We start from the raw sequence: 25819 nt of genomic DNA, 5'->3' as shown, positions 1-25819 counted from the left end.
ATTACAATTTTACGTTAAAATTTTTCTAACCAAATATCAATTTATTTTTCCTGTTGATTTGACATTTGATTAATGTAAAAGTATATTCAATATAGGTTGATCACATCTATCCAAACATAAAAATTATGTTAGATTACCAACTTTTGAGAAGACGGGTACTGTAACTTATAATCAATATCACTTCTACAATATATTACAATTGTATCTCGCAATCCAAACAAGCACTAAATGGAAAAGATGGTACAACACCACAAGTTACAGTGGTGCTGGCTTTACCCCTGCCCAAACCCGAATCTGGCCCAAAGCTGATTACATATGCATGGGAATTCTTTAGTAATACTTCCAAATCCAATCTAAAGTTGCATTTGGTGATGAGTAGAATCCACCAATCTAAACGAAAGAGAATTCCAATCTGGGAATTTTTTGGGGCAACACAATCATCATTGTCGTATTTTTATCTATTTATTTTCTTTTCCACTTAATCATCTGGGTTCTTCCAATGTGGGAGTCCTAATGCATCCCCATCCAAGGTATGACTAATCATGGATCAAAGGTCTGGATCTTCCAATCTAGGCAGTCCCAAGTAGTTTTTAACTTCGGGTCAATCAATGATTCTGTATTCTCTGTTTTTTTTACCCCTCCTTCCATTACTTGATCAGGCTCGATGTTGGACTTCGGATTACCATAATATAAACTATAAGAAGCATCCATATTCGCATGCCAAACATTTCTGGTGATCAGGACCGTAGATCTGCTACGCAAGCATTAGATAAGCCACGGTCAAGAAAGCATAATGATTGGATAATTCTAACCATCTGATGGTTATTTTGCCAATTGTGACATTTCCCCATTTTGTTGAGTTAACCATGCCTTAAACATGCAGGTGATACAATGGACAGCACAATCCACCCTGTGGGACGCAGCCCAACCACAAGTTGGCGAAAGAAATCAACAGCGTTGATTAACATACACAAGTGGCACGTGTACAATCCAAACAGCGCATCCACATGCTGGTCTGACAAATCAACGGCACTGATTACCATAAACAGGTGGCACTTACACAATTAGAGTTTTTGTCTGCAGTTCAGTGGAACCCCATGAAGTGCAGTGTCGAGTTTAAATTCAAATAGGACTGTAGTTAATCTGTCAGACAACAAAGGGTCCATTAGGACAGATAGACAAAACACGGGTTCCAAGACAATCCAAACCCTTGTTTTGTGGCATGCCTGGCACCTGCAATCTCTGTTTTTAAGACCCAGTCAGATGTTATAGGTCATAAATCTTCATTTACAGTCGACATTACGTCCAAACGGATCCTAATTTTAGCAAAAGTCAAGATGCCAAAAGGGCAACCTTTATAACTCTAATTTCGTTGCCATCTCCTGTCAAAATGCATTTTTGAAGCAATATGGCCATATAAAATAGAGAACATTGACATATGAGCAAGGGCAACCATATGGAAACATGAAGCGTGTGAGAGATCAATAACTCCCACTACCACTGCACAAGCTGACCAAATCCATCAACAGGGAATACAACGCTTCTGGTGACAAGTACCCCAAGAACCTCTTGTTTTCAGACCCACCATTTGATAAATCTGTGTGAAGCTTGCCGTCCTCCATCAATCCGTCTTCCATCACCAACCACCAGGAGATGCACCCACGGGAGTTGTTGGGGTCCACGTGGGCCACCAGGCTCAGCATGTCACCCTGCTCTAACTGGAAACATAAGCCGAGGAAGTCCCTACTCGCTTTCATTCCTACAATCAGAGCTTCCTCGTGGAGCCAACGAATGACCTGGCTCGCTACCTGTTACAAAGAGCTCATTCCTCAGGCAAGAAGATACATAACAAAACTCACTGTTGCATCTAGACAAGGACTGTTCTTTTATTTTGTTTCAATTACCAAAAGAGAGGCAACGGTTTACTGAGTAGCAACTAAAGTTCCTATTGTGTATTAGGCCCAACAGAGTGGCAGCTTTAGAACAGGCACAGAAAACTTCTTTTCTTTTATTCCAGTTTGTTTGAAAAGGAAAGAGAGAGAAACCACTCTAGCAGTTCCTAAATTTAATTCGAAAAGTTTGCATCATAAAGGTGGGGCACGTGGTTCAGTGATCCAAACCATAGTTCTAAAACTCAGCTGAGTCAACTCAATTCGACAAGATTTGGAGCCGAGTCTAATGGGAACTTGCTAATTGGTGTGACTTGGTCAGGGCTTGACAAGACTTGTCATGTCGACCCACTCAATACAACTTGGTGTGACTTGACCTAATGGGAACTCGCTAACTGGTGTGACTTGGTCAGGGCTTGACAAGACCTGTCAAGTCGGCCGACTCAATACAACTTCGTGTGAATTGACCTAAGTCACGGGTCCAGTCAATTGCTTTTGTTTCAAAAGTAAAAGTAATGGGGATGAGATTCGACCAGTCGACCTCGTCTATCAAAGCAATAGCTCCCAAAATATCTTCCAGATTAGAATATTGTCGCCATCCCAATCCTTGCCCTTTTTCTGATTATTGCCACAATTTTTTTCCTGACTAATCATCGTCATCCAGGTCTTATCCCAACTAACTGGGGTCAGTGATAGTTTCACTGATTGTCTATTTGAAGGCCACCCAATCTGGGAGATCTTGGGGCATCTCCCAGCAATGGTAGGACCTTTCGGATCAATGGTCTGGATCACTGTACCAGGCCCAACCTGTACATAATTCAAGTTTTTAAATACAGATCTTTGCAAAGTACTTTCATGTTGTACAAGGTTAAAAGGTTGTAGTATACCTGCTGCAGAAGTATCACAGGGAGATCTGCCAGGTCACAATCATACTGATTCATCAGGCAAGTGTCTGTGGAACCCCCTCTAAAGAGACCCACGACATTCGGTGCACCTTCACCACTTATGCTGATGGATTCATCGTTCACCACCACCTTGGTGTGGAACTGTGACTTGACTCGGTTCTTTGTGCCATGAACATCCACGGGCCTTGTTCGGCGTCCAGCATGAAGAATGGACTCGGGAACCTTCATGAAGAGGGACCACGAAGATGTCCGAGAATGCCAAGTAGGATGGGATAACAAATGGAGATATGGGACCCCACTTACCTGGATGTACAAAAGAAAAGACTGGTAATTGGGTATGAAAGAGAATCAAAGCTTGTCATTTTCTTTTCAGAAAAGTTCAAGTGCTAAACACTAATATTGTAGTAATCAGGCACTGAAATCTGCATAAACATGGAACACGTGACGAAATCATATTGTTCGTTTGTTGGGCATCGAATGCAGATGGACCATACGCTAAAAATCCTGCTAGTAAGTCAATAATAGCTGCAATTGGAGGACTTGTAGCCATTGCATTTCAACCATTGGCTGGGTCCTTTTCTAACTGCCATTTGTAATCTGCAAAAGGCCTGAAATCAGTGGTGAAGATGACCCAATAGTGGTGTTTTTGGGGGTATGCCCGTCCATGGAGGGGTCTAATAGAGGGACAGTCAAGATCTCGTACATGTGTGTCATGTATAAAGGGAGATCAGAGTACTTGATAACTAATGTCCAAATAATAGCACTGGCTAACTTCTTTCTTTTATATAGACAACGCTAATACCAGATTCTCCAGCTCTGCCATAACCTTCTTGGAAAAGATTCTATGAGCCAGAGTCATAGAGAAATGGCCTAGGAGACCAAGCCCATCACCAGCCTGCTGCCCAGATACTTGACTTCTGCCTGCAGAAGGGTGCCCATCCTTTGCTTTCACAAAAACATTTTCATGGAGAATCTGTTGCAAATAAATCTCACACCCGATTGGATTAGGAAGTCCTGGAAAATTCTTTCTAAAGCTATCATGCTTCTCTTCTGCAACCCTCACTACCATTGCATCTGAAGGTAAAATCCCACCTTCGCCATTCTGGGTTTGACCCATGGTGTCAGTCATTTGATCAGCATCTTGCTCAAAAGGCACAAGGGATAAGAATACAGAGGCTTCTTGACCTATACCCAGCTGTATAAAGTCTTCCCGTATCCCAGTCACATTAACTCCTGGAGATGGGTAGAAAGCCTCGCGATTTACCAAATCAAACACCTGAAGTTAGATGACCCCAATCGGTTAATCACAAAAGGGGTGAGAACTAGGGGCACAAATTGTTAAAAAAACAGAGACAACAACGACATCATAATTCCTGTTGTAGTGGTAATGGTAGCTCTACAACATGTTATGTAACAAATAGGGGGAACTAAGAAGGAAAAAAAAAAACTGTGTAAATAATGGCTGTAAATTGTATTTTTTGAAATTAAACAGGACATTATTTTCAAAATAATCTGCTTTTTTTGTACGTAATATCTGCTATTATTATGCACATTAGATGCTATTTACACAGGGCATTTTCATTACAATGGAATATAAAGATGTATTAAAAAAAATGATCAACTAAACAGCTCATTATTTCATTGAGAATGAGAAAAATTACAATAATAATTTTAATATATGATATATCGGAATGATTAAAAGTTCAATTTCAATGTTAATAAGCTTCATAGATCTGCATTTTTCTAATCTTTCCATTTTTTTCTGTTTGTCTGTTACATGACAGACGTAACTGCTATACAATGTAACCTTCAGCCTGCTATTTCTTTCTTTCTTTTTGTTTTTCAAACCTAGATACACAGGTTTAACGAAAGTTACCTGCTCATCAAAGATTGCTCGGTGAATTTCACGAAGGACTGAATGTGTTTCTTTAATGCATTTGTCGACATCTTCATCATTTGCTTCTTTCTTAGATTCACGTGAAGGATGCTCGCCTGAGCCATAGACTTTATTATTACCAAGTCTCTTTGGTTTCCAACTTGAACGATCACCAACAAAACCGAATTGAATAGAGCGGCATGATTTTGGAGGCAATTGTAAGGTCAGCATGCCAGCTGAGTCATGATCAACACGAACGGTTGATATAGAAGATGGGCGAAACACAGCTGTTGAATCTGATAGCAAATTATCAAACAAATCGATAGTGAAGCCTTCGCTGCCCGGAGCAGAAATGGCCAAACGCTGACGTTTTACTTTCCAGTTTTGCTGCAATCTGTCCACTTGTCAAAAATCAAGGTTGGCACAAAGCAGAAAGTTGGTAAGCTGACAGTAAGATATAGGGCATTAGGAATCATTGCTAAGTAAGGTTCTAGGATATCATAAGAACAACCCAAATGGAAGTTGGTCTCAATTTCATTTCACTTCGGTCCCAATCCCAGAACTGAAAAACCAGTAGTTTTGGTTTGGCTGAAACAGAATTTTCGTTCTTTTTTTCTTTTCTTGCACAGGGGGGGTTGGGGATTGTCGCATTCTTCCCAAAGATTTTAGTGGGTTTTTGTTGAAACATAATACCAAAATAGAAGGAACAATGAAACATTCCATGCGAGTAGGAGGAGAAACAAAATGGCCACTGAAATGAAACAGACAACTAAGGTGTCGGAGTTACTAATTGAAATAGTTTGGATAGATTTGCAAAATAGATAGGAGAGAATGGTCTTGTAGTTCAGGATGAAAAAGTGGTAAATATGAGTTGCAAGAAAGCATTGCCACGGCTTACATTACCCAATGATGAGAAATAATTTTCTTTTGAATGAAAGATTTGCAATAGAATTTTAATTTGAAAAAATAGGCACCCTTGATTTTGTGATGAGATCATGATCATGGGCAATGTTCAAAGTATCGGTATTGCTATAAGTTTCACTGGCCGGTGATACAAAAACAATATCAATATCCCCGATAACCGGAAATGCAGGGAAACATGGGGAAAATGGTGGAATTTTTCAGTTAAACTTCAGGAGATGATAAAATGCACATATTTACATATATAGGAATTAAGAAAAAAATTACAAAAAGAATGCACACATAATAAGTTTCCATTTAATGAGGGCTTAAAAGCATGTGTTGTCGTAAGAAATCATTCCAACCATCCCATCGATCCCATCTATCCATGCAATGATCCATCCAACTATCCAACCTTCCATCTAAACATCCATCAACATTTCAGAATATCGACAACACATGATATTGTGCTATGAAATCATTGACAACTAGAAAGCAAACGAAAGATTGTGGTCTTGATATCCCCCACATTGCAATAACAATAATATCAAAATTATTGTTGACAATTTAAACATTGCAAACAATGATGCACCCAACCAAAAAAAATTGAAATGGAATTTTTTTAATAAATAGATTTTTGGCAATATCGATACATTGGTGATATTAACGAAATATCACCGATACACTGCCAATACAAGCGACACCTGGAATTTACATAGTCGAAAACATTGGCAATACAATTGACACCTGGAATTTACACAGTCGAAAATATTGGCGATACTTAGCGATACGTTGCCTATACCTGGAATTTCTGATACCACCAGTGTTATCGGTATCGCCGAGCTGGAGATACGGATAATATCGGGGATACTTCGAACAATGATCATGGGATTATGTTCTGATGATGTTTTGCAACATGGCAATTCACCCTTGTGTGGGTTTCTTGAGTTTCCTCTGCTACAAGTGTTATATAGGGCAAATTCACCTGATTAGCGCACCGTAGAATCTTGCCTCCCTTGCAACCTGCTGCTCCAAAGCTTTGGCAGATTGTTTAAAATATCTCCCGAGATGCTGCAACATAGACAAAGAATGCGCTTGTTAGGAGGGAGTGAGTAGAAGTTGAAGGCTCTAGAAGGGCAAGAAGAAGGCCCAAAAGGACATAGGAGGTAGTAAGAAAAGACTTGATGACCTACGGTCTAACTGAAGGTATGGCTCATGATAGAATTCAATGACGGAACATGATTTCAAGTTGGGATGATGCTTAGATGATGATGATGCAGATTAAACATAAAAAACATTAAGATCAGAAAGACAATATGCATACGACTTGAATCACTCCAAATTTTAGTTTTGATTGGTAACTTGAATCTCTACAAATACACCATACGGAAACATCTCTGTAGAGGAGCTCCTTCAACAGGGTGCAATTACATCAGTCGATATCAGTATCAAAAGCCAAACAATGTCTCTTTTCTTTTGATCCATAAGGGCAAGTGACATCTTCCAAGATGATGCCTGTATAAAGACATTAAAACAAATTTGCTGCAGACAGTTTTATTATTAGTTTTTTTTTTGAAAGGATTAATGCAAGTAGTTTCCTTCATTCCACAAGCAAAAAAAAGAAAAAAAAGAAAAAAAGAAAAAAAAAACATATGCTCCCGAATTAGGAAACTCAGCTTGGCACTTGGAAGCAGTCTCGAGTGACAAGCTAGTTTGCTACTCTTGAGGCGAAGGATTTAGTAATGAGGCTTCCACATCCAACTGCAAGATTGTCGCAACACTTGCAAACTGTTTTTTTTTTTTTTTTGAAAGATAACTCAAATTTTATTGAAAAGAAAAGCAAGAAACTACAAACAAAGGGGGCGCCAAGAAAACTACCCAAGGGCTAACCAAGAAACTGAAGATTACAATCCCTTAATTTAGAGACATAGGAAGCCCATTCAATAACCAATATCCTAGCCCTATTAGTCATAAGAAACATGGAATAAAGACTCGTTATTCACATTTTCACCATCTCAGAGGAACATCTGAAAAAATCGCTCGGTCAATAGCATAAGTGTGGGAATGGCAATAAATAGCGAAGACCTGTTCTTGGTTAAAGGAGATGGAAACGCTCTTTTTTGTTTTTTCTCTTGAGCCTGATCTCAAAGTTCAGAGATGACAAACAACATGCCCACATGACAGTCCCAATACTGAGGAATTATAAGGCCGTGAGCCTTGGCAGATTAAGGTTGACTGAGGCAGAGGATTTGGTACATGTGGGGCCTGCAGTTCAGGGTATACACCATTGACCATGTATCAGCCCCAACAAGAATGGAGGAAGTCCAAGTATCGCCGACATTGGAACATCCAAAAAGTTTTCTCTTTAGACCATCCTCCTTGGAACATGTAAAGTAATAACTGTATTCTTTCCTTAACCACCTATTTCCAGGTCACTGATTGCAGAGTTAAGATCATTCAATCACCATTATCACCATGGTTACAGTAGAAGTTGAGAGATTAATGCTTAAATTGAAAGAGAAGAATAGAGGAAGGAGGAGGAGAGAAGAAAGATAGAAAGATGGGGAAAAGAAACGTATTAGGGCTACAACCCCTTTCTTATTCCTTTTATAAGACTTTAAAAAAATTACAAATAACCCTCGGAAATAATGAAATTACATATAAACCCTCAAAATCTCATATCTCAACACTCCTCAAGATCGCATAGCTATCTATCATGCCAAAGCTTGCTAAGAACAGATTCTAATTTTGTCTTGAGAAATCCCTTATTTAGAATATCCACAAGTTGATTCTCAATGCTCACAAATGGTAGACACCATTCTTGAGAAATAATTTGCTCAAGGATGAAGTGCCTATCTGATGCGGACATCAGTGGTGCACTCTTTAGAGTGTACCAGAGAAGGAGGCGTCGCCGACAGAGTACCGGAGCGGAGGAGTTGATGTGAATGGACATTGAGTCTATCGAACCCATTTTCTGTCGCGCTATGAGTGCAGGAGCGGCATGACCGCACTCTGACCATAGATCCATAGGTCAAATTTCACACCCTACCACACAGGTGTTTTAGTTTTAGGCGTTTTTGTTCTTTTTTTTTTTTTCCAGGGGCTTTATTGCACTTTCTTTATTTTTTCGTCTTTTTGTTATTTTTCTTGTTTTCAGGGGCTTTAGTGCACTTTTACTTTTTCCATAACTTATATATACATTGTGAGAAACCCTATTTTCATTATTATTGAATGAATAGAAATTCATATCTTTTCTTCTTCTTTATTCAAGAGATTATGGTTTCAGGATTGACCTTTGTATGTTAAGGATTTCACCCCAATTTCAGGTTTCCCTCTTTCTAGATCTTCGAGCTGCAGGAAAAGGCAAGAATCATCATCCTTTTCTTTTGATGAAAAAGGATCTGTACTTTCTTCATCTCGAACCCTTCATTTTTCACCCCTTTCGTTCATATCTGGATATCCCCTTTCTAGTTTGAACGGAAAAGAGGGTTGGTTAGTCAGTAGAATCAGATCAAAACTTAACTGTGAACTGACTTATGTTAGATATGAAATATCCTCATATTTCTAGGTCCTCCTTTTTTATTGTTTACGCGATTTTATACTAAGGGGCATGATCCTGACGGAATAACCTCATCTTTGTGTTGAAATTTACCTAATCCCTTTCATTGGAAACTGTTAGTTGATTCGTGTATTTATTTGAACATTCTTTAACTTGATTGTACATGAATCTAGGATTAGGTCATCACATGTCCCTGCATCACTATCAACTTCAACGTGTTTGGTATGATCATGCTGGATTGGATTTTGTGCAGTGCCAATGGCTGCTTTGTTACCACAAAATAGCTTCGTAGGAGAGCTAGCCATAATTCCCAAGTCTTGCAACGGAATTTTCACCCATAGTAACTCCGTTACACCATGTGCCATAGCCCTATATTTTGCTTCAACACTAGACTTAGCCACTACAGTTTGTTTCTTGCTTCTCCACGTAACCAAGTTTCCTCCCACGAAAGTACAGTATCCTGTAGTCGACTTTCGGTCATTCACATCACCTGCCCAATCTGCATCTGTATATTCTTCAATGTCAAGACGACCATCATTTGCAAATACGAGACCTTCCTAGGAGATGTCTTCAAATACCTCAAGATCCCTTCAACTGCCTCCAAGTAAGGGACTCGTGGTGTTTGCATACACTAACTCACCACACTTGCAACAAATGTTATATTAGGTTGAGTAAGAGATAGAGTAATCGACTAACCAATCTCTGATACATCTCCTTATTTTGTAATAACTCTCCCTCACTTCGGTCCGATTTAAGATTAGGATCAATAAGAGAATCTGTAGGTCAAGCACATTGCTTACTAGTGTCCTTCAATAAGTCCAAGTTATACTTTCTCTGAGAGATGAAGACACGTTTCTTTGATTGAGCCACCTCTATTCCTAAAAAATATTTTATATTTCCTAGATCCCTAATTTCGAATTCTTTTGCCAAAAATTCCTTCAAATCTTTAATTTCCTGGGAATTATTTCCGGTCACCATAATATCATCCACATAAACAATTAGAGCGGTCGTTAGCTGTCCTCGTTACTTTACAAAGAAAGTATGATCAGCGTGACTCTAGAAATAATCTATCATCTTCATTGCTAGACTAAACCTCTTAAACCAAGCCTAAGGGGATTGTTTAAGTCTATAAATAGACTTCTTCAATCGGCAAACTTTTACTTCATTGTTGGGAAGTCTGAAACCAAGAGGAGGAGCCATCTACACTTCCTCCTTCAAGTCTCCATGAAAGAATGCATTTTTCGCACCTAGTTGATAAAGAGGCCAGGAAAAATTTGCAGTAAAGGACAACAATACTCGTATGGAGTTCATCTTAGCTATAGGTGCATATGTTTCCTTGTAGTCAATCCCATACGTACCACTTAGCAACAACTCTATCTTTATACCTTTCAATGGACCCATCTGCCTTGTGTTTCACTGTGAAGACCCATTTGCAACCCACTAATTTTTTCCTTTAGATAACTCCACCAGCTCCCATGTTCCATTTTATTTTATTTTATTTTTTTAAATTTATTAAAGCCCACATCTCTTCCATCATAGCCTCATGCCACTTTGGATTGGAGACCGCCTCTTAGAATTTGGAAGGCAAAGACACAAAAGAAGCTGAAGACAAGAAAGAGTAATAGGAAGGAGACAGGGCCATATATGAAACAATTTTAGATGTTGGATGTGAAGAACACTAACGCTTCCCATTTCATAGGGCAATGAGATGAATGTCCTCAAGGACAGAAGGAATAGACAAAAGAGAAACATTACCTGGTTCCAAGGTTTTGAATTAGTGAGTGGACGTGCCTTAGTGGTGGGATAACATGTAGGATCAAAACACTTGTACCCCTTTTGTGTGGTGGGATAACCTAAAAATGCACTTCAAATGGATTTTGGATCTAATTTAGTTCAACTTGGACCCAATACATGAACAAAACACATACATCCAAAGATATGAGGTGGGATAAAGAAAGTAGGTAGAACAAAGGACTCGATATGGAGACTTTAAGTTTAAAATTCTAGATAGCATATGATTAATAAGATGGTGAAGGTGTGTCAAAGAAGGTTAGGCCTATTTGGAACCTTTTTCTATGGGCCATTTGGGGTAAGCGAAATAGACACTGGTTTCGAGATTCCACAAGCTCTTTCAATGCTTTACTGCTGTCTATTAAAGTGAATACTTTGGAATGGGCTTCTGCTTTGAAAGTTGACTTAGATTTTGTTAAATCTATTGTTGGGATGTAATCTGTTAGTAGTGTTCTCCTCGTTGTATTCTTTTCCTGCTTGTACGCAAGTGAGCCTTTAATAAAATCCCAATCATTCCTAAAAAAGAAAAAGAAAAAAGAAAGATAAGCAGTTGTAAGAACAACATCCGTCTGAAAACATTTTCGAACACGCATCCCTATCAAAAGACTTCGAGCAACTTCAAGTAGATGACGATTTTTTCTCTTTGCCACTCCATTCTGTTGAGTGTATGAGCAGGAGCTTTGGTGTATCGATCCACACTCCTCCAAGTATTCCTGCAAGGCACCTTCAAAGTGGTCCCTAGGAAGGTTTCAACGGTGGACAACATTGTCCCCACTGCTTTTTGTGTTGTGGTCCACTTCAGCTTTGGAACTGCCTCATTTTTAGGCTCATGCCCTAAAATGATTTGGCAAAATGGATGGACTGTGTGGATACAACACATACATTATGATGGGCCTACAGAACTTTGTCAAAGGTTCCACAATCCAGTTCCTTTCAAAGCTTTTACGGAAGTCGCTTATAAAAGGGTAAACTTGTCATTTACCAAAAAAATAAATTAAGGATAGTTTGCTCAAAAGTGACCAAAGATTTTAGTCAAAATCGCTTACTGCATTCCGTGTTAAGTCTTGAGTCAAGAGAGTGGAGCTTCAAAAAATCACAATTTTCAGTGAAAATCCAATTAAGCACTTAATTTCTTGAATTTGCCAAACGGTCTAAACGAGGGAAAATAACTGAAAATAGACTGATTCAGTGATAAGTGCTGAAAATAAGTTTCATCAAACAGGCCCTTAAGATAGTATGGGAATTATCCAAATGAATTTAAACCATCATACACATTGATGACTATTCAAGCATTTGTTTCTGCACCTTCATTTCGGTATGTAATTGTATTCGTTAAAATCGAAATAAATCCAAGGTATTACACCTGGGAAAAGAAAACGGGAACACAAATTGCACACGAACATTATCATCAATGGTGTTATGTAAAAAGTACCCGGAAACATTGTAGCTTAGTAGCTGCAGACACGGCAAGGTCTGATAAAACTTCATTAGGCAACTGCTTTGGCCTTGTCATTCCAGCCACTGTTACCGCATCATTTGCTTCCACCTACAAAAATTGACTATATTAAAGTATTAAACTAAATAATACCAATTCATCTGATGTAAGATTCAAGAGTTACACTGATATGATGAACAAAGAGAACCCAAAGTAAAATCTGAACAGAATAAATATGGGAGACTGCTTTGAGGTATAAGACCAAACTGAAAGACAATTAGGTTCAGAGCCTAGAGTAGGACTGTTATAGAAGCCATTATGGGAGAAGCAAATCTCCTCCATCACGGAACCCTAGCATCGAATTAGCTTAGTCTCTCAGTCGGTTGTGATTTCCTCTATGATGTATGTAATACAGACATCTGATCTAGACCTGGTCATGCAGTCAATACATCAAGAAAAGATAGGCCATAACTTGAATACATTCCTACTCCACTCCCTAAGACAGTGTTATGATTTACCCTTACCCTCTAGACCAAGGGGTTAGGAAATGACTTACCAAAAGCAGTTTTCATGCCTGCATTGATCGTCTTCAAGGAACTGAACTTGTGATAGGAGGTTGTGGTTATGATTTCAGTGTCAAACTGTTGCACTTGATTAACACAGAGTAAACACCTCTATCTTGTCAAGACCATCATTAACTTATGTCCCAACTCTCATATACGACCAGCCCCACTTTTGAAAAGCAATACAAATGAAAGCAGGTCCAGCCAACTTAACAACCTCAAATCTTTCACTTCTGTGTCGCATACAGCTTCAACAAGAAAGCAGTAATGCTATACGTACACATGATCTTCATATACATGACTGTAGGTAGACAAGGATTAAAAAAAAAATAAAAATAAAAATTGGGTAGACAAGGATAATTATCATCCACTTGCATACATGGTTCTGAATATTGGTGTCAGGGGCCATATTGGCCCAACCGAAAAACGATATGATACAGGCATCGCATATAGGTATTGGCCTAAATCACCAGTCATCCAAATGGACCCTAATTGAACACAAATCAAGCATGATATGGTAAATTAGTGCCCATTACATTGAAAAAAAGAAGAAGAAGAAGAAGATAAAAACCTTTTTTTTTTAAAAAAGTGGATGGTTCTCCCTCCTCTATGATTTCTCCAATAATGGTCCATTCCACTTCAATTTGTTAAATCTCACTAATATTATTTGTTTTGATCCCCAAAATAGCCTAGATTTAGTCTAAAATGAATTTCAAAGCTTCCTGCATGGTTGACATGAAAAAGAAAGAGGAAAAAGATAAATTTTGGAAAACAAAAAAACTAAAAAATAAAAATCAAATATGGGACTATAAGGGTATATCAGCGAATATTGGCTTGTATCAGCTGTATTGGTGCCGACATGCCCTATATTGGCTGATATAGGCTGATATGGCCCCTTTTTTGAGGGTGGGCTATTTCCGCCCCAAATTGCATATCATATCAAGCCAATATGGATATGATACAGTTGCATCGGCTGATATGTTACTGATTCAAAACCATGGTTAAACATTTTCCAAGATCTTAATTTGCATTTTGAGTCAGAACTATATTGGTAGTTCATGAACTTTTAGATTTCATTTGGATGCACCATTGAAATTGCAACAATTAGTTTATTAGAGAGATGACAATCAACTTATAATCACCTTCATAATACTCATAGGTACATCCCTTTCAACTCCTTGAAAGTAATGCAATTGTGATTTGTATCCAAGTTCCTCAATGAAAGATAAACCCAAAAGGACTCCGATCAACACCTAGTTGCATGAACCTTCTAACCAGATGTCACTCCTACTTCGAATTGCGATTCAGACGTGCACCTTTGTTCCCACTTCCAGCCATTTATAATTGCCAACGTTTTGAAATGGACACTTCCTTGCTCCCCCACCTGAATCCTTTGTCACTCCGCCTCATGGTTCGGGCAACTACAGATTGATATGTCGAGAAGGGAAATGAAGGCTTGTTCGATTACTGAGCATAGGCCTTAGATAGGAATGATTGGTGAAACAATATTCATAAAGCCAACCCAAAAACCCTGGGACAAGGCTATGATGAACCCAAATAACAAGATATGTAAAGCCGACCCCAGATGTTAATAGCTGAATGTTAAGGCAATTGCAATTTGGTCGTTTCCACTTAACCAATTATTTCAATAATGCATCCAAACATAGCCTTACTCTTAGTTTGATTCATCATGCAATGAAGTGAACCTCTTTTTTCTTTTTTCTTTTGTTGATAGTGTAAACCGAGCCGAGAGCTTTTACTAATTAGCATCAAATCGAGATGTGCTTAGCAGTTTTTTGAACTTCTCCTGATATTTCAATCCTAATTTTACAGTTGGATTGTGTGAAAAGGGAATGTCACTCCAATCCTACAGGGGTGATTTGGTCAGAATTTATTTATTTTTGCATGATTATTGCTTTCGTTCTCTGAAATGACCAAAATTCCCATGTGAGAGTATACTACGAGAAGTAGAAATCTCAAATCCCTATTGTGAAATTCATACATAAAAACACAATGTGAGCTGTCCCGCAGAATCAAATCTCTCAAATTACGAATACTTACTGTATTGATGAGATCAATGATGACGGAGAGTTCCTGATGAGCCAGCTGCAGATTCTCAACCAAGCTCTGCCACGGCCATGGTGTCGTTGCTGCTGCCGCAGCTGCCTCCTTCGAGCTCTTCAGCTTCTTTGCATCCTTTTCGACGACTGGAGTGAAATCAATTCGCCGAATTAGAGCAAGGCGCCTCTCATCGTAGCCGATTTCCCTTCACAAGTGGAGAAAATCAGAACAGGAGTAGGAAAAATCAGGAAATTTCATATTAAAAAGATAGGGATCGTACGGTGGGAATCTTTCGATGCCGCTCTCCTCGATTGAATCAAGGCGCTTGATTGGGAGCTTGTCGAGGGAGATCTTCATGTCTCCTCCGCTCATCTTCTCGAATTTTTTTTTGTGGGACCGGATCGGGAACCCTAGGTGTTGGAGCTCGGCAGCTGGGAAAAGGACGGATTTGCCCTCGAGGATTGTGAGAAAGGACAGTACAGATTGGTTTGTTGCGGGAAATCTAGGCGCGCAAAAGAGTCATTTTGGATTCTTCTTCTTCTTCTTATTTCCCTCCATCTGAGTAGACAAGTTTCTTCCTGCGCTTTGGTTATTCATTCGTGAGTATATGGACGCGGATCGCCTCCCGCGCCCCAAACAACCGGAGGCCCACCGTGATGTATGTGTTACACTCTGTGGGGCCCACTGTGATTTATATATTTTATCTACTCCGTCCATCCACTTTACCAAATAAATTTAGTGCTTGAACCCAAAAATTCAATATAAACATATTTCAAGTGGAACACACCACAAGAAACATTGTGAATTGAACATCTACCGTTGAAAAATTATTGAGGCCACGGAAATTTTGGATCAAGATGATATTTGTATTTTCCCTTCATCCATGTCTGTGTGATCATATGAACAGGTTGGATGACAAATAAACATCACTGTGGACCCTAGAACTGTGGACCCTAGAAAGGTTTCAACGGTGGAAATTATTATTACCGCTGTTTCCTTTGGTGTGGTCCACTTGAGCTTTATATTATTTCAAATTCTGATTCATCTCTAATATGCGCTGAAAAAACGGATGGACGGCACAGATAAGCTACATATATTCCTCACTGTGGGCCTGACAAAGCTGATTCAGTACGACAAAATGCACGTCGTCCATCATCTTCTTCTTCTTCTTCTTTTTTTTCATCTTTTAATGAAAGCGGATTGCATGTGATCCCGGGCACGGGGATACTCCTGTGCCCGGGGCTGTGTGGGGTCCACAGGATGTCTGTGACGGAAGCGGATTAGCTGATACCCGAGTAATGGGTGTTACCCTAACCGCGTGAGGCCCGGCATTTTGTATTTTTTGTAAATCCACACCGGCCATCTCTCTTTCCATCTCAGATTAGGGCGTGATCCTAGACCTTAATAAGATCGAAATCTCAGGTAGACCACACCACTAAAAAAAGTGACGAATGATAATTAAAAACTTTTTATAGGACACAAAAGTTTTGGATCAAGCTGATCTTTGTATTTTATCGTTCATGGGGTTGGATGGTAAATAAACATTATTAAAACCTTAAGACAAGCCCTTTGAAAATTTTAATGGTGAGGCACTCAAACACCACTGTTTTGTGTGCTGTGGTCCACCTGAGATAGTGATCTGCTTAATTTTTGGAATCACATTCTAAAATGGACTGGAGAAACGGATGGATGGTGTGGATATACCTCAGTCCAACTGACCACAATAAGAAATGGAGCAGATCCAAAGCTCATGTGGGCTATACCACAGGAAACGGTGGGGATTAAACGGCTGAGGGCAACATAAGTTTTGTATCAGGATGATATTTGTGGCTATAGTTTATCTGAGTGACAGTAACCCTATGAACATACAAATATCATGGTCAGCTGAAGGAGAGTTTCAACGGTAGATGCTTCAGTTCCCACTATTTCGTTTGGTGTTGACCACCTAAGTTTTCCTTGTGTCTTACTTTTTCACTCATGTCCTACATTGTGCTCTTGGAAAACAGGGCCTCGCACAGCCCCGATCACAGGAATATCTCTGTGTGTCCGACGTCACAGCCAATCCACTCCCTAGATTTTAGTTTACTCCGAAAGTCTGGGAAGATTGGCTGATGTACCACACACCACAGCCTGGGCTGGTGTGTTGACCTCATCAAGTTGTGGGTCCCACTCTGAGGTATGTGTTATATCCAAACCGTCTGTCCATTTTGCAATTTAGTTGTAAGGCTTAAACCAAAAAATAAAACAGATCCAAATATCAATTGGACCACACTCCAAAAGGCAGCTGGGACGTTGTCTACCATTGAAACCCCTGTGAAGGTCACAAGAGTTTTGGATCAATACGATATTTGTCTTTCCTCTTCATCCAAGTCTGTGTGACCTTACAAATATATTGGATAAAAATAAACATTATAGCGGGCCCTATGAATGTTTTAATGGTGAGAATCATTATCTCCATGCTATTTGAGGTGTGGTCTATTTGAGATTTGGATATGATTCATTTTTTGGGCTTGTGGCCTAAAATGATGTCGCCAAATGACAAACTGTGTGGATATAATAAATACATCATTTCGGGCCACGTGACTTTGATATCCTTCCAACCTTTCATTAAAAGGAGAGCAGATATAATAAATACATCATTTTGGGGGGCCATGTAACTTTGATATCTTTTCAACCTTTAAGTGAAAGGGGAGCTCAAGGAGCATCAGCGCTCGTCTTCGCAAGACATGTAGAAACTCGGATGCGATCAGTGGTGTGTGGTACGCCAGCCAATCCATCTCCAAGAGTCTTTGGCCTTGACATGGGGTGTTTAAACTTCACTATTGTAAGTGCTGTTGTCCACTTGAGTTATGGGTTTATCTTATGTTTGGGCTCATGCCCTAAAATGAGATACTGGAATGGATGAATAAAGTAAACATAACACATACATCAAGGTGGTGTAGGAATCCAGCTGCCTCTAAGGGGCATTTAGGTAATTTTATATCTAGGACGGACTTTTGCAAGGTTAGGGTTCTACCCAGGTTAGCCTGAGCAGAACACATTTAAATTTCAGACGTTAGGTCCAGTGGTTGACAATGGATAATATAAATGGGCTAGCTTATGTTTCTGTTTGGGTGGAATCTCAAGAGAAAATATTATTAATTTATTTCATGCCTGGATGGTTGGAAAAGGGAAAAAAAAAAGAAAGATTTTTAACGGCTGGATGAGCTTGCTTGAATTGGAACCAACAGTAGAGAGGAATCTAACAAGGTTTAATATGGTGCACCTCTATTAATCTAGTAAGTCACTATACCTGAAAAGTGTCTGTTGGTATGTCATATGCATGGCACATCTACGTTGAAAAGATTGGCCTCATCAATGAGATCACTGGTTGTGAATATCAGGTTGTTCCACTTGTTGACACCCATTTTCTCTGCACGCTTATGTGGCCAATGAGATGCCACCACTTATTGGCAATACATGCTAAATGATGGTTGGAATTCAACTCACCCCTCTATCATTATTTATAGCCGATTTGGTATGCCCAGTTCAAACGATTTACAAGATGTCGCATGACCGTCAAATCATATGTGGTATAAATAACTTCAAGAAGAGAATCAAATATGTGCACGTGAGGGAGAAAACATCAAATGCTAAAATTCTAAAGCTGGGCATTTTTGGTCCGATCCGGTGGATCCGACCCGATCCGAACCGAACCGAACCGAAGGCTTTGATCGGTGCGGTACGACTTGGATTAGTTAGATCCGACCGTTCATCAGATCGAGGTCGGATCATGGTGGATTTGGACTGATCCGAACCGAAAACCGAACTGAATGGATCCGATCCGATCCGGAGTGATTCAAACGGTGGAAATCAATACTTCTACTTTTTCATGTGGTATGGTCCACTTAAGCTTTGGATATGTATCAATTTTGGGTTTACTACTAAAATGATCTAGAAAAACGAATGGACGGCGTGGATAATCCACATGCATTCACCGTAGGCCCCAACAGAGTTTACTTAGTAAGATCAGAGCCCGCAGTGTAATTTCGTTGGGAAGCGGATTGGGTACTAAATAACTCACTACGCTAAGCATACTAAGTAAACTCTGTGGGGTCCATCGTGTTTTATATATTTTATCCACTCCTTCCATCCATTTTATAAGATAATTTTAGGGCTTAAGCTAAAAAACGAAGCATATCCAAATCTCAAATGAACCACACCATGGGAAAAAGTGTGGATTGAAAGTCTACCATTGAAAATTTCTTGGAACCACAGAAGTTTTGGATCATGCTTATATTTTTATTTTCCCTTCATCAATGTCGGTTTGATCTTATGAAGAGGTTAGATCACAAATAAACATCACTGTGGGCCTAGCAGAGTTTTAATGGTGGAAATCATTATTCCCACTGTTTTCTGTGGTATGATACACTTGAGCCTTTCATATTATTCAATTTTGAGCCCAACCCCTTAAATGAGGTGTAAACACAGATGGATGGCATGGATAGACCACATACATTCATGGTGGGCCCAACTAAGTTTACTAAGTACAATAAGATCGTACTCACTAAGTCGCAATCCGAATTCAAATTTCGTGCCGTGCACGACACGTTAACACAGACCTTATAGGCTGGACGTGGATTTCAAAGTTCCTGCGCAAGATGCTAGGTGGGGCCCACTACAATGTATGTTATAAATCCATTCCGTCCATCCGTTTTTAGAGCTAGTTTTAGTACATTCTACCAAAAATGAGGTGGATAAAACTCTAGGTAGGTCACATGAGAGGGAAAATTGGGAAAAGAAATTTCTACCGTTGAAACATTATTGGGCTCCACCTTGATGTTTATATGATATCCAAACCTTTTACAAGGTTATTCCCAATGGGATGAACTGAAAACACTAAAATTACAGCCTGATACAAAACTTTCATGGCAATACATACGCTTCAACGGTGCTCACTGAATGCCCACTTTTTCCTCTTGTATGGCTCACGTGAGTGTTGGATATACCTCATTTTTGGTCGCACATCCTAAACTGATCTCATAAAATGGATGGACGGGATGGATTTCTCAAAAACATTTCGGTGGGCCCCACCCAGCATCTTTTCGCAGGAACAAATCCGTTTCATTACAGGCTACAGCTACAAATCACGTCACTAGTCACTACAGGCTACAGTTGTGTGCAGATACGTGTTGTGCAAATACTAGCAGAGACGTGCCTCAAGCTCCGAGTTGTACGGACGGCCTAAATGAGATCAAAATTACATGGGCCCACACGATATATTTATTATATCCATACTGTTTATCCATTTTTTCACGATCATTTTAAAGCATTTGGAAAAAAAAATGACCCACAGATTCAACCGATCCACACCATACCTTACCCGATCCGACTCGGTTTTCTTGACCGAGTCGGACTCGGTTCGAGTCAGGCCAACCGTACTTCAGATCGATTTAGGTTATATGTCCCGAACTCGGTCCCGGATCGGATCGAGTTCGGGTCAATCCATGCAAATTTCGGACCGATTCGAGTTGGATCCAATCTGGTCCGACTCGGTCTGATGCCCAGCTCTGTAAAATTCTATTAAAAAGTATTCTCTCCAAAAAAACAAGAGTCTTATTAAAGTAAGCATCTCAGTTAACATTAAATGCCAAAATCTCATTAAAGAATATATTTATTTAACATTAAATGTTAAAGTCTTACCAAAAGTAAATTTTTATGTATGTCTAAGTCAAGTGACACAAGGATCACAACAACCTTCCAATGTGGGGATTCCAGCTGACGCATGGAAGAGTCTTTCTCTTGTATACATTGCACCCTAATAGTTATGCTTACGTGAGAAAATTAAGAAGATCGGCATAGGTGAACACCCCAATTTTTTACGATGTTGAAAACTACGTGAGTCCAACGTCTCTTAGAAGACTATATAAACAACACTCCATGAAGAGCTCTATAGCTTACGCCATGACAACCAAGCCTGGCTTTATTTATCCATCCACCATAGACATTTATCATTTTATTTTATTTTTAACCCCCATCGTTAATCATAGCACAAGAGCCCTAGTTTTTAATTCTTGGTTTATCTCTCAACCCTTCATTCACGGCATCCCGCTATATCGCAAGAAAGATCACTTAGTTTTGAATGGAAGGTTGTGGAGCTTTCTTACTGCGTATTAGGTGATTATGTTTGCCATCTCGCTACGAAGTTTGGTCCACACATGATAACAAATGGATAGTTGAATCACAACTGTTTTGACACGTAATTGGTTCCTACCAAGACCACGAACAGGCTATCACCTTACTGATCATCTCGCCACGAAGCTTAATTCTGATCGAGCAACGAACAAATTATTGAATATCCACATGCCTTTAGTCGTCTTGCCATGAGGCCCGATTTTCAATAGAATAGCGAACATATGATCATCCCCGCACATCACAACTATCCCACTACAAATCTCAATCTCAATTGGGCAACGAATAGATCGTCGTCCCTTGAGTCGATCATGAGTGCTATTATTGTAAAAATCATTAATAAAAGAACACTTTTGACTTATATCTTATTTCTCTATTTTTATCGATGAACTACTATAACGAATCACACTGAAATATATAAGTCCTTAAGTCGGTAGACGCATGACTATTGTTACAAGACAAAAATAATCTATTCAGAAGGGTTAACGCCTACCCTTTCACAAATCACCTGAACATTGAGTGCATCCAGTAGTTAAGAGGATAATTGAATCCTGTGTCCAGCCTCCGATCAGTCCGTCTCAATGCGGGGGAATACCAATAAAACCTTAAGTCGAGTAGACTTCAGCATGCCCACGCATCATACCCACACATGAAAACTGAATATAGGGCCATTCACACGTGTGGCCATGTTTGATTGAATTGGTAACAACACCATGCATTGGGTGGGTGGATTACTTATCCGATCCGACATGGATGTGTTGGTTGGCATGATGAGTTGATTGGGCTTATTTCACACCATGAGATCTTCATCATGGGGATAAGATTTTCACAAGTTGGATATCCTATACGTGTTATGAATGTTGGGGATTGTTGTTACTTCTTTATTATTATTATTATTATTATTATTATTATTTGCAATACAACAAAAGGGTTAGGGTTTTCCTATTTGGTATATTTTTGGTCCATGGGTCATGGACAATGTGGCCCATAATATCAAATACTTGATCTGAGCCATAGCACTTCGTGTAGTGTTAAAACTACAACATTGTACATGGTCTTGGTCGGAGCATCGCATTATAGAGTAACAAGTTCTTTAATCAGACGCGGCTTAGGTGGATTCCTAGACCACAGATCCCTGATTATGGGGCCTACCATGATGTATCTTATATCCATGCCGTCCATATGTTTTGCCAAATCATTTTAGGGCATGAGCCCCAAAAATGCAGTGGAATCAACTCTTAGGTGGACCACACCACAAGAAACAATGGTGATTGAATGCCCACCATTAAAAACTTTATAGAGGCCACCAGAATTGTTATTTGCCATCCATCTGGTTGATAAGGTCAACAGACCTAAATGAAGGGACCACACAAATATCAACTTAATCCAAAACTTTTATGGCCCACAAAAAGTTTTTAATGTTTAATCGTCATGAGGACCGTTGCATGTTTGGGATCATGCCTTCAAATGCTCTGGTGAGACGTACCGATGACTTGGATATAAGACCCATACATCACTATGGCCCCCATAGCTAGGGATCCACCCGAGTAATTTCCTCTTTAATTAGAGAGGCTTGTGGGAATGGACCATTCACAAGCAAGCACATGCTAATGTGAAACACATGCGTGACATACATACGAGGCTTCCAACTTCAGATGGGCTATATTGTTTAGACATCGAGGCATTGTTTTCTAGCTAGATGGTGTTTGCTCAATTCAATCAAGCACGAGATCACATGGGTTAATGAAGGCCCGTATTTGGTTAGCATGTGTAATTAGGATAGTACAGTCGTGCTAGAGTCGTACTCAACTCTAGTTTGATTGAACGTTTGTGCCCTTGCATTGAGATAGACCGATTAAGGCCGAACTTGTCAAATTGGCTGCCCTCTCAACTATCGACATTACAATGATCACACGATTTTAAAAGGAGAAAGGATTCTTTTAACCTTGTGTTTAAGATTTTTCTTTCACCAATGATAGAGAAGTTTGTATTTTTCAATAGAACAATGATGAACATATTTAAAACTAGAGCCTAAGAATGTCAATTTAATTGATGTGTATATAGAGCTCAATACAATTAACAAATTAAATAGAGTAGAGAAATAAACGAAAGATAAATACCTATGATCATCTGCGTGGACAAACAATCTAGGTAGATTGGTCAGCAGGACGTGACTGAGGTGTGATATTCCAAATAAGGACTCGATTGATTGAGGATTCGATGAGGGTAGGTCACATAAATTCATGCTACTCCTAAGCGTACTATAGCAATGCTATTGGACAATAGCAATATAAAGCTAACTTAAACTCCAAACGTTCTGCAATTTGGATGGATCTCAACTAGGATAAACAACGTTGCACTATGTATAAGAGATTGTGTTTGACATGGGCCTTGAACTCTTCATCTGATGCCCCTTTTATAGCTTTGGGAGGCGGCAAAACCCTTGTTGGATTTTCTTGCTAGTCTAGGATTATTGGCAATTACGATGCTCAATTATTCTCTGATCAACCAACCTGGCTAAAGAGATCTTCTGAGGTCAGAAATTGATTTCATTTATTTGCTAGTGTTTCATGGATCTTATAGGATTAGTCTCACTGGACCAGATCTATCACAATACCTTTGATTCCCATATGCTCTTAGGCTGATCCATTTCTTGGATTTTCGTAATCGCCGCAAGAGCAATGCTCGTCTCTAGGAGGAGCTCCCATTTTTGAAGGATTGTGTGAGACGACCATGTTGAGTATATTTGGATTTGTGATAAGAACCCCGTCTTTGCAGGTCTTTTATAGTCTTATCGAGCATACCACTTCGATTACACATGCCACATGTATTAGGGCTTCATGTCATTATCTTATTTACAAACATGCATACAACTCTACACTACTCTGCTTTTGATATGTGACATGTCTCTGAATGAGGCGAGGCAAAAGATAATTCTCAAGACGCGAGTATCATCCATCATTAAACGCATAGTATTAACACATGAAGGCATTTCACTGGTTCAAGTAGATGTGTAAAAAATAGGCGTAAACTAATGATCCATGGGGAAGTGGATTGCATCCTGCTCTCGCCCGGATGGAATCGGTCTAGGCAAGGGTTGTGTGGGGGCTTCAGTGACATATGGATTTTACACACGCTGTTCATAAAAAAATTTCAGGTTATTTCAAGCTATTAACCAAAAAATATGATCCAAGACACAAGTGGACCATACAGTGGGGATTGAACGCCTATGATTAAAAACTTATTGAGGGCCATATAAGTTTTGAATCAAGCTAAGATATTTTCTCCTTTCATCCATGTCTATGTGACCTTATGAATAGTTTGTATGACAAATAAACGTCATGGTAAGCCCTGAGAAGGTTTCAATGGTTGGCTTCATTACCACCACTACTTCATATGGCGTGGTCCACTTGAGTATTGGATCTACCTCATTTTCGGTCAAACCTATATATCACAGTGGCTCCCACAGAGCCCCTGCCTAGACCGATTTCCGTCCACACAGGGGTAGTACACAATCCACTTTCGATCCATGGTAGCATATCATCCTGCTGTGTGAATGAGCAAATCTCCCATGCCCGTGGAATTAGCAATACTCTATAAGATCATCCCTTCACGAGACAGAGAACATAGATTCCCAAATGCTCTCTCACTCTAACAGAGCATCGGTTCTGCACAATAGCTACCTCGCTGGGGGCTATTCCACTTTAAAATTACAAAGCAACTCTACTAGATTATTCACTAGTCTAAACCAGCCCACAAAGCACTGGTTGAGAAGATAGTCCATGTTTGTATAAAAAGAGTTAAAACCATCGAAGGCATGATGCATTCCAACCTAATAGTTACTTTATGATCTCCAAACCACCACGAAGCAAAGCATGTATATTGATAGGTTCGAGCATTGGCTAGTAGGTTGTTAATGGGCTAGGCCTTGTGTAGGCTTCTACCTACGCTATTCAAATATTTGATTTTGCTTTGCTTGGACCAAGAAATATTTTTATTTGTGTACTTAAGCCTAATGGATTGTTTGAATTTTGGCTTAGGAGAAAAGTATATATTTATGGTTTGTCAATCCCCTTGAGGTATTTTTGGATAAAGAGTTTAAGATATATTACTATGACGGTTAAAACATGAACGAGTGGCTTGCATGGACTAGATTGAGACAACTCATTTGATACATTAAATTTTAGATAGGCCATGGTCCCAAAATCACACTATTTGGAGAATACAAACCTTTTAGAGCATGTTTAGGAGCTACTTAAAAATGAGTTTAGCCCATTCTAGTTAACATCAATCACATATCATATATTAAAGTTTATATAAATGGTTTATTATATTTTTTAATTCCTATGGAAGCATTGACATCTAATAAGTAATTACAATTAATAAAATGAAATATACTCGTTTTAAAGTGGCACCCAAACAAGAGTGGATTAGGTGAAGTCCTGACGTGTTGACGTTTAATTAGGCCAATCCTCACTAGAGTAAGCTCGACCAAATAACTTTCGAACATGCTTTATAAGGCTCTATTTCTAATAACGAAACATGGCATAATCAAACATAGCCACATCAGGGCATTATGGTGTTGGGTAAGGCCTTGGCATCATGATCCCTTGGGTTGACCTGACCCATTTGTGCCCATAACTAGTAAGGTGCTTTCTAGGACAAAACT

The 25819-nt window shown here is 39.3% G+C and overlaps 1 protein-coding gene across 1 annotated transcript; it reads right to left on the bottom strand.

Annotated features, from left to right (window-relative positions):
- Positions 1-1320: 1320 nt before the first annotated feature.
- Positions 1321-15578, bottom strand: LOC131256042 (mediator of RNA polymerase II transcription subunit 17). Its single transcript, XM_058257050.1, has 8 exons — positions 15260-15578; positions 14980-15184; positions 12353-12466; positions 6556-6641; positions 4671-5064; positions 3597-4070; positions 2777-3097; positions 1321-1808 (listed from the first exon to the last, which is right to left on the bottom strand). The coding sequence occupies exons 1-8, from the start codon at positions 15349-15351 to the stop codon at positions 1482-1484; spliced, it is 2013 nt and encodes a 670-aa protein (XP_058113033.1). The 5' UTR covers positions 15352-15578; the 3' UTR covers positions 1321-1481.
- Between the last annotated feature and the right edge of the window lie 10241 nt (positions 15579-25819).

This window comes from Magnolia sinica, chromosome 1 (assembly GCF_029962835.1).
Source record: "Magnolia sinica isolate HGM2019 chromosome 1, MsV1, whole genome shotgun sequence".
Taxonomy (NCBI): Eukaryota; Viridiplantae; Streptophyta; class Magnoliopsida; order Magnoliales; family Magnoliaceae; genus Magnolia; species Magnolia sinica.
The sequence above is the reverse complement of the archived record's forward strand: the minus strand, read 5'-3'. Positions and strand labels throughout refer to the sequence as shown.

What these genes read in the sequence shown, in the direction of transcription:
- LOC131256042 (XM_058257050.1), bottom strand. Translation starts at nt 15,351, where the DNA reads ATGAGCGGAGGAGACATGAAGATCTCCCTCGACAAGCTCCCAATCAAG. An exon ending in TCATTGATCTCATCAATACA is followed by an intron (nt 12,467 to 14,979) that starts GTAAGTATTCGT and finishes CAATTTTTGTAG; the next exon opens with GTGGAAGCAAATGATGCGGT. An exon ending in CTAAGCTACAATGTTTCCGG is followed by an intron (nt 6,642 to 12,352) that starts GTACTTTTTACA and finishes TCTATGTTGCAG; the next exon opens with CATCTCGGGAGATATTTTAA.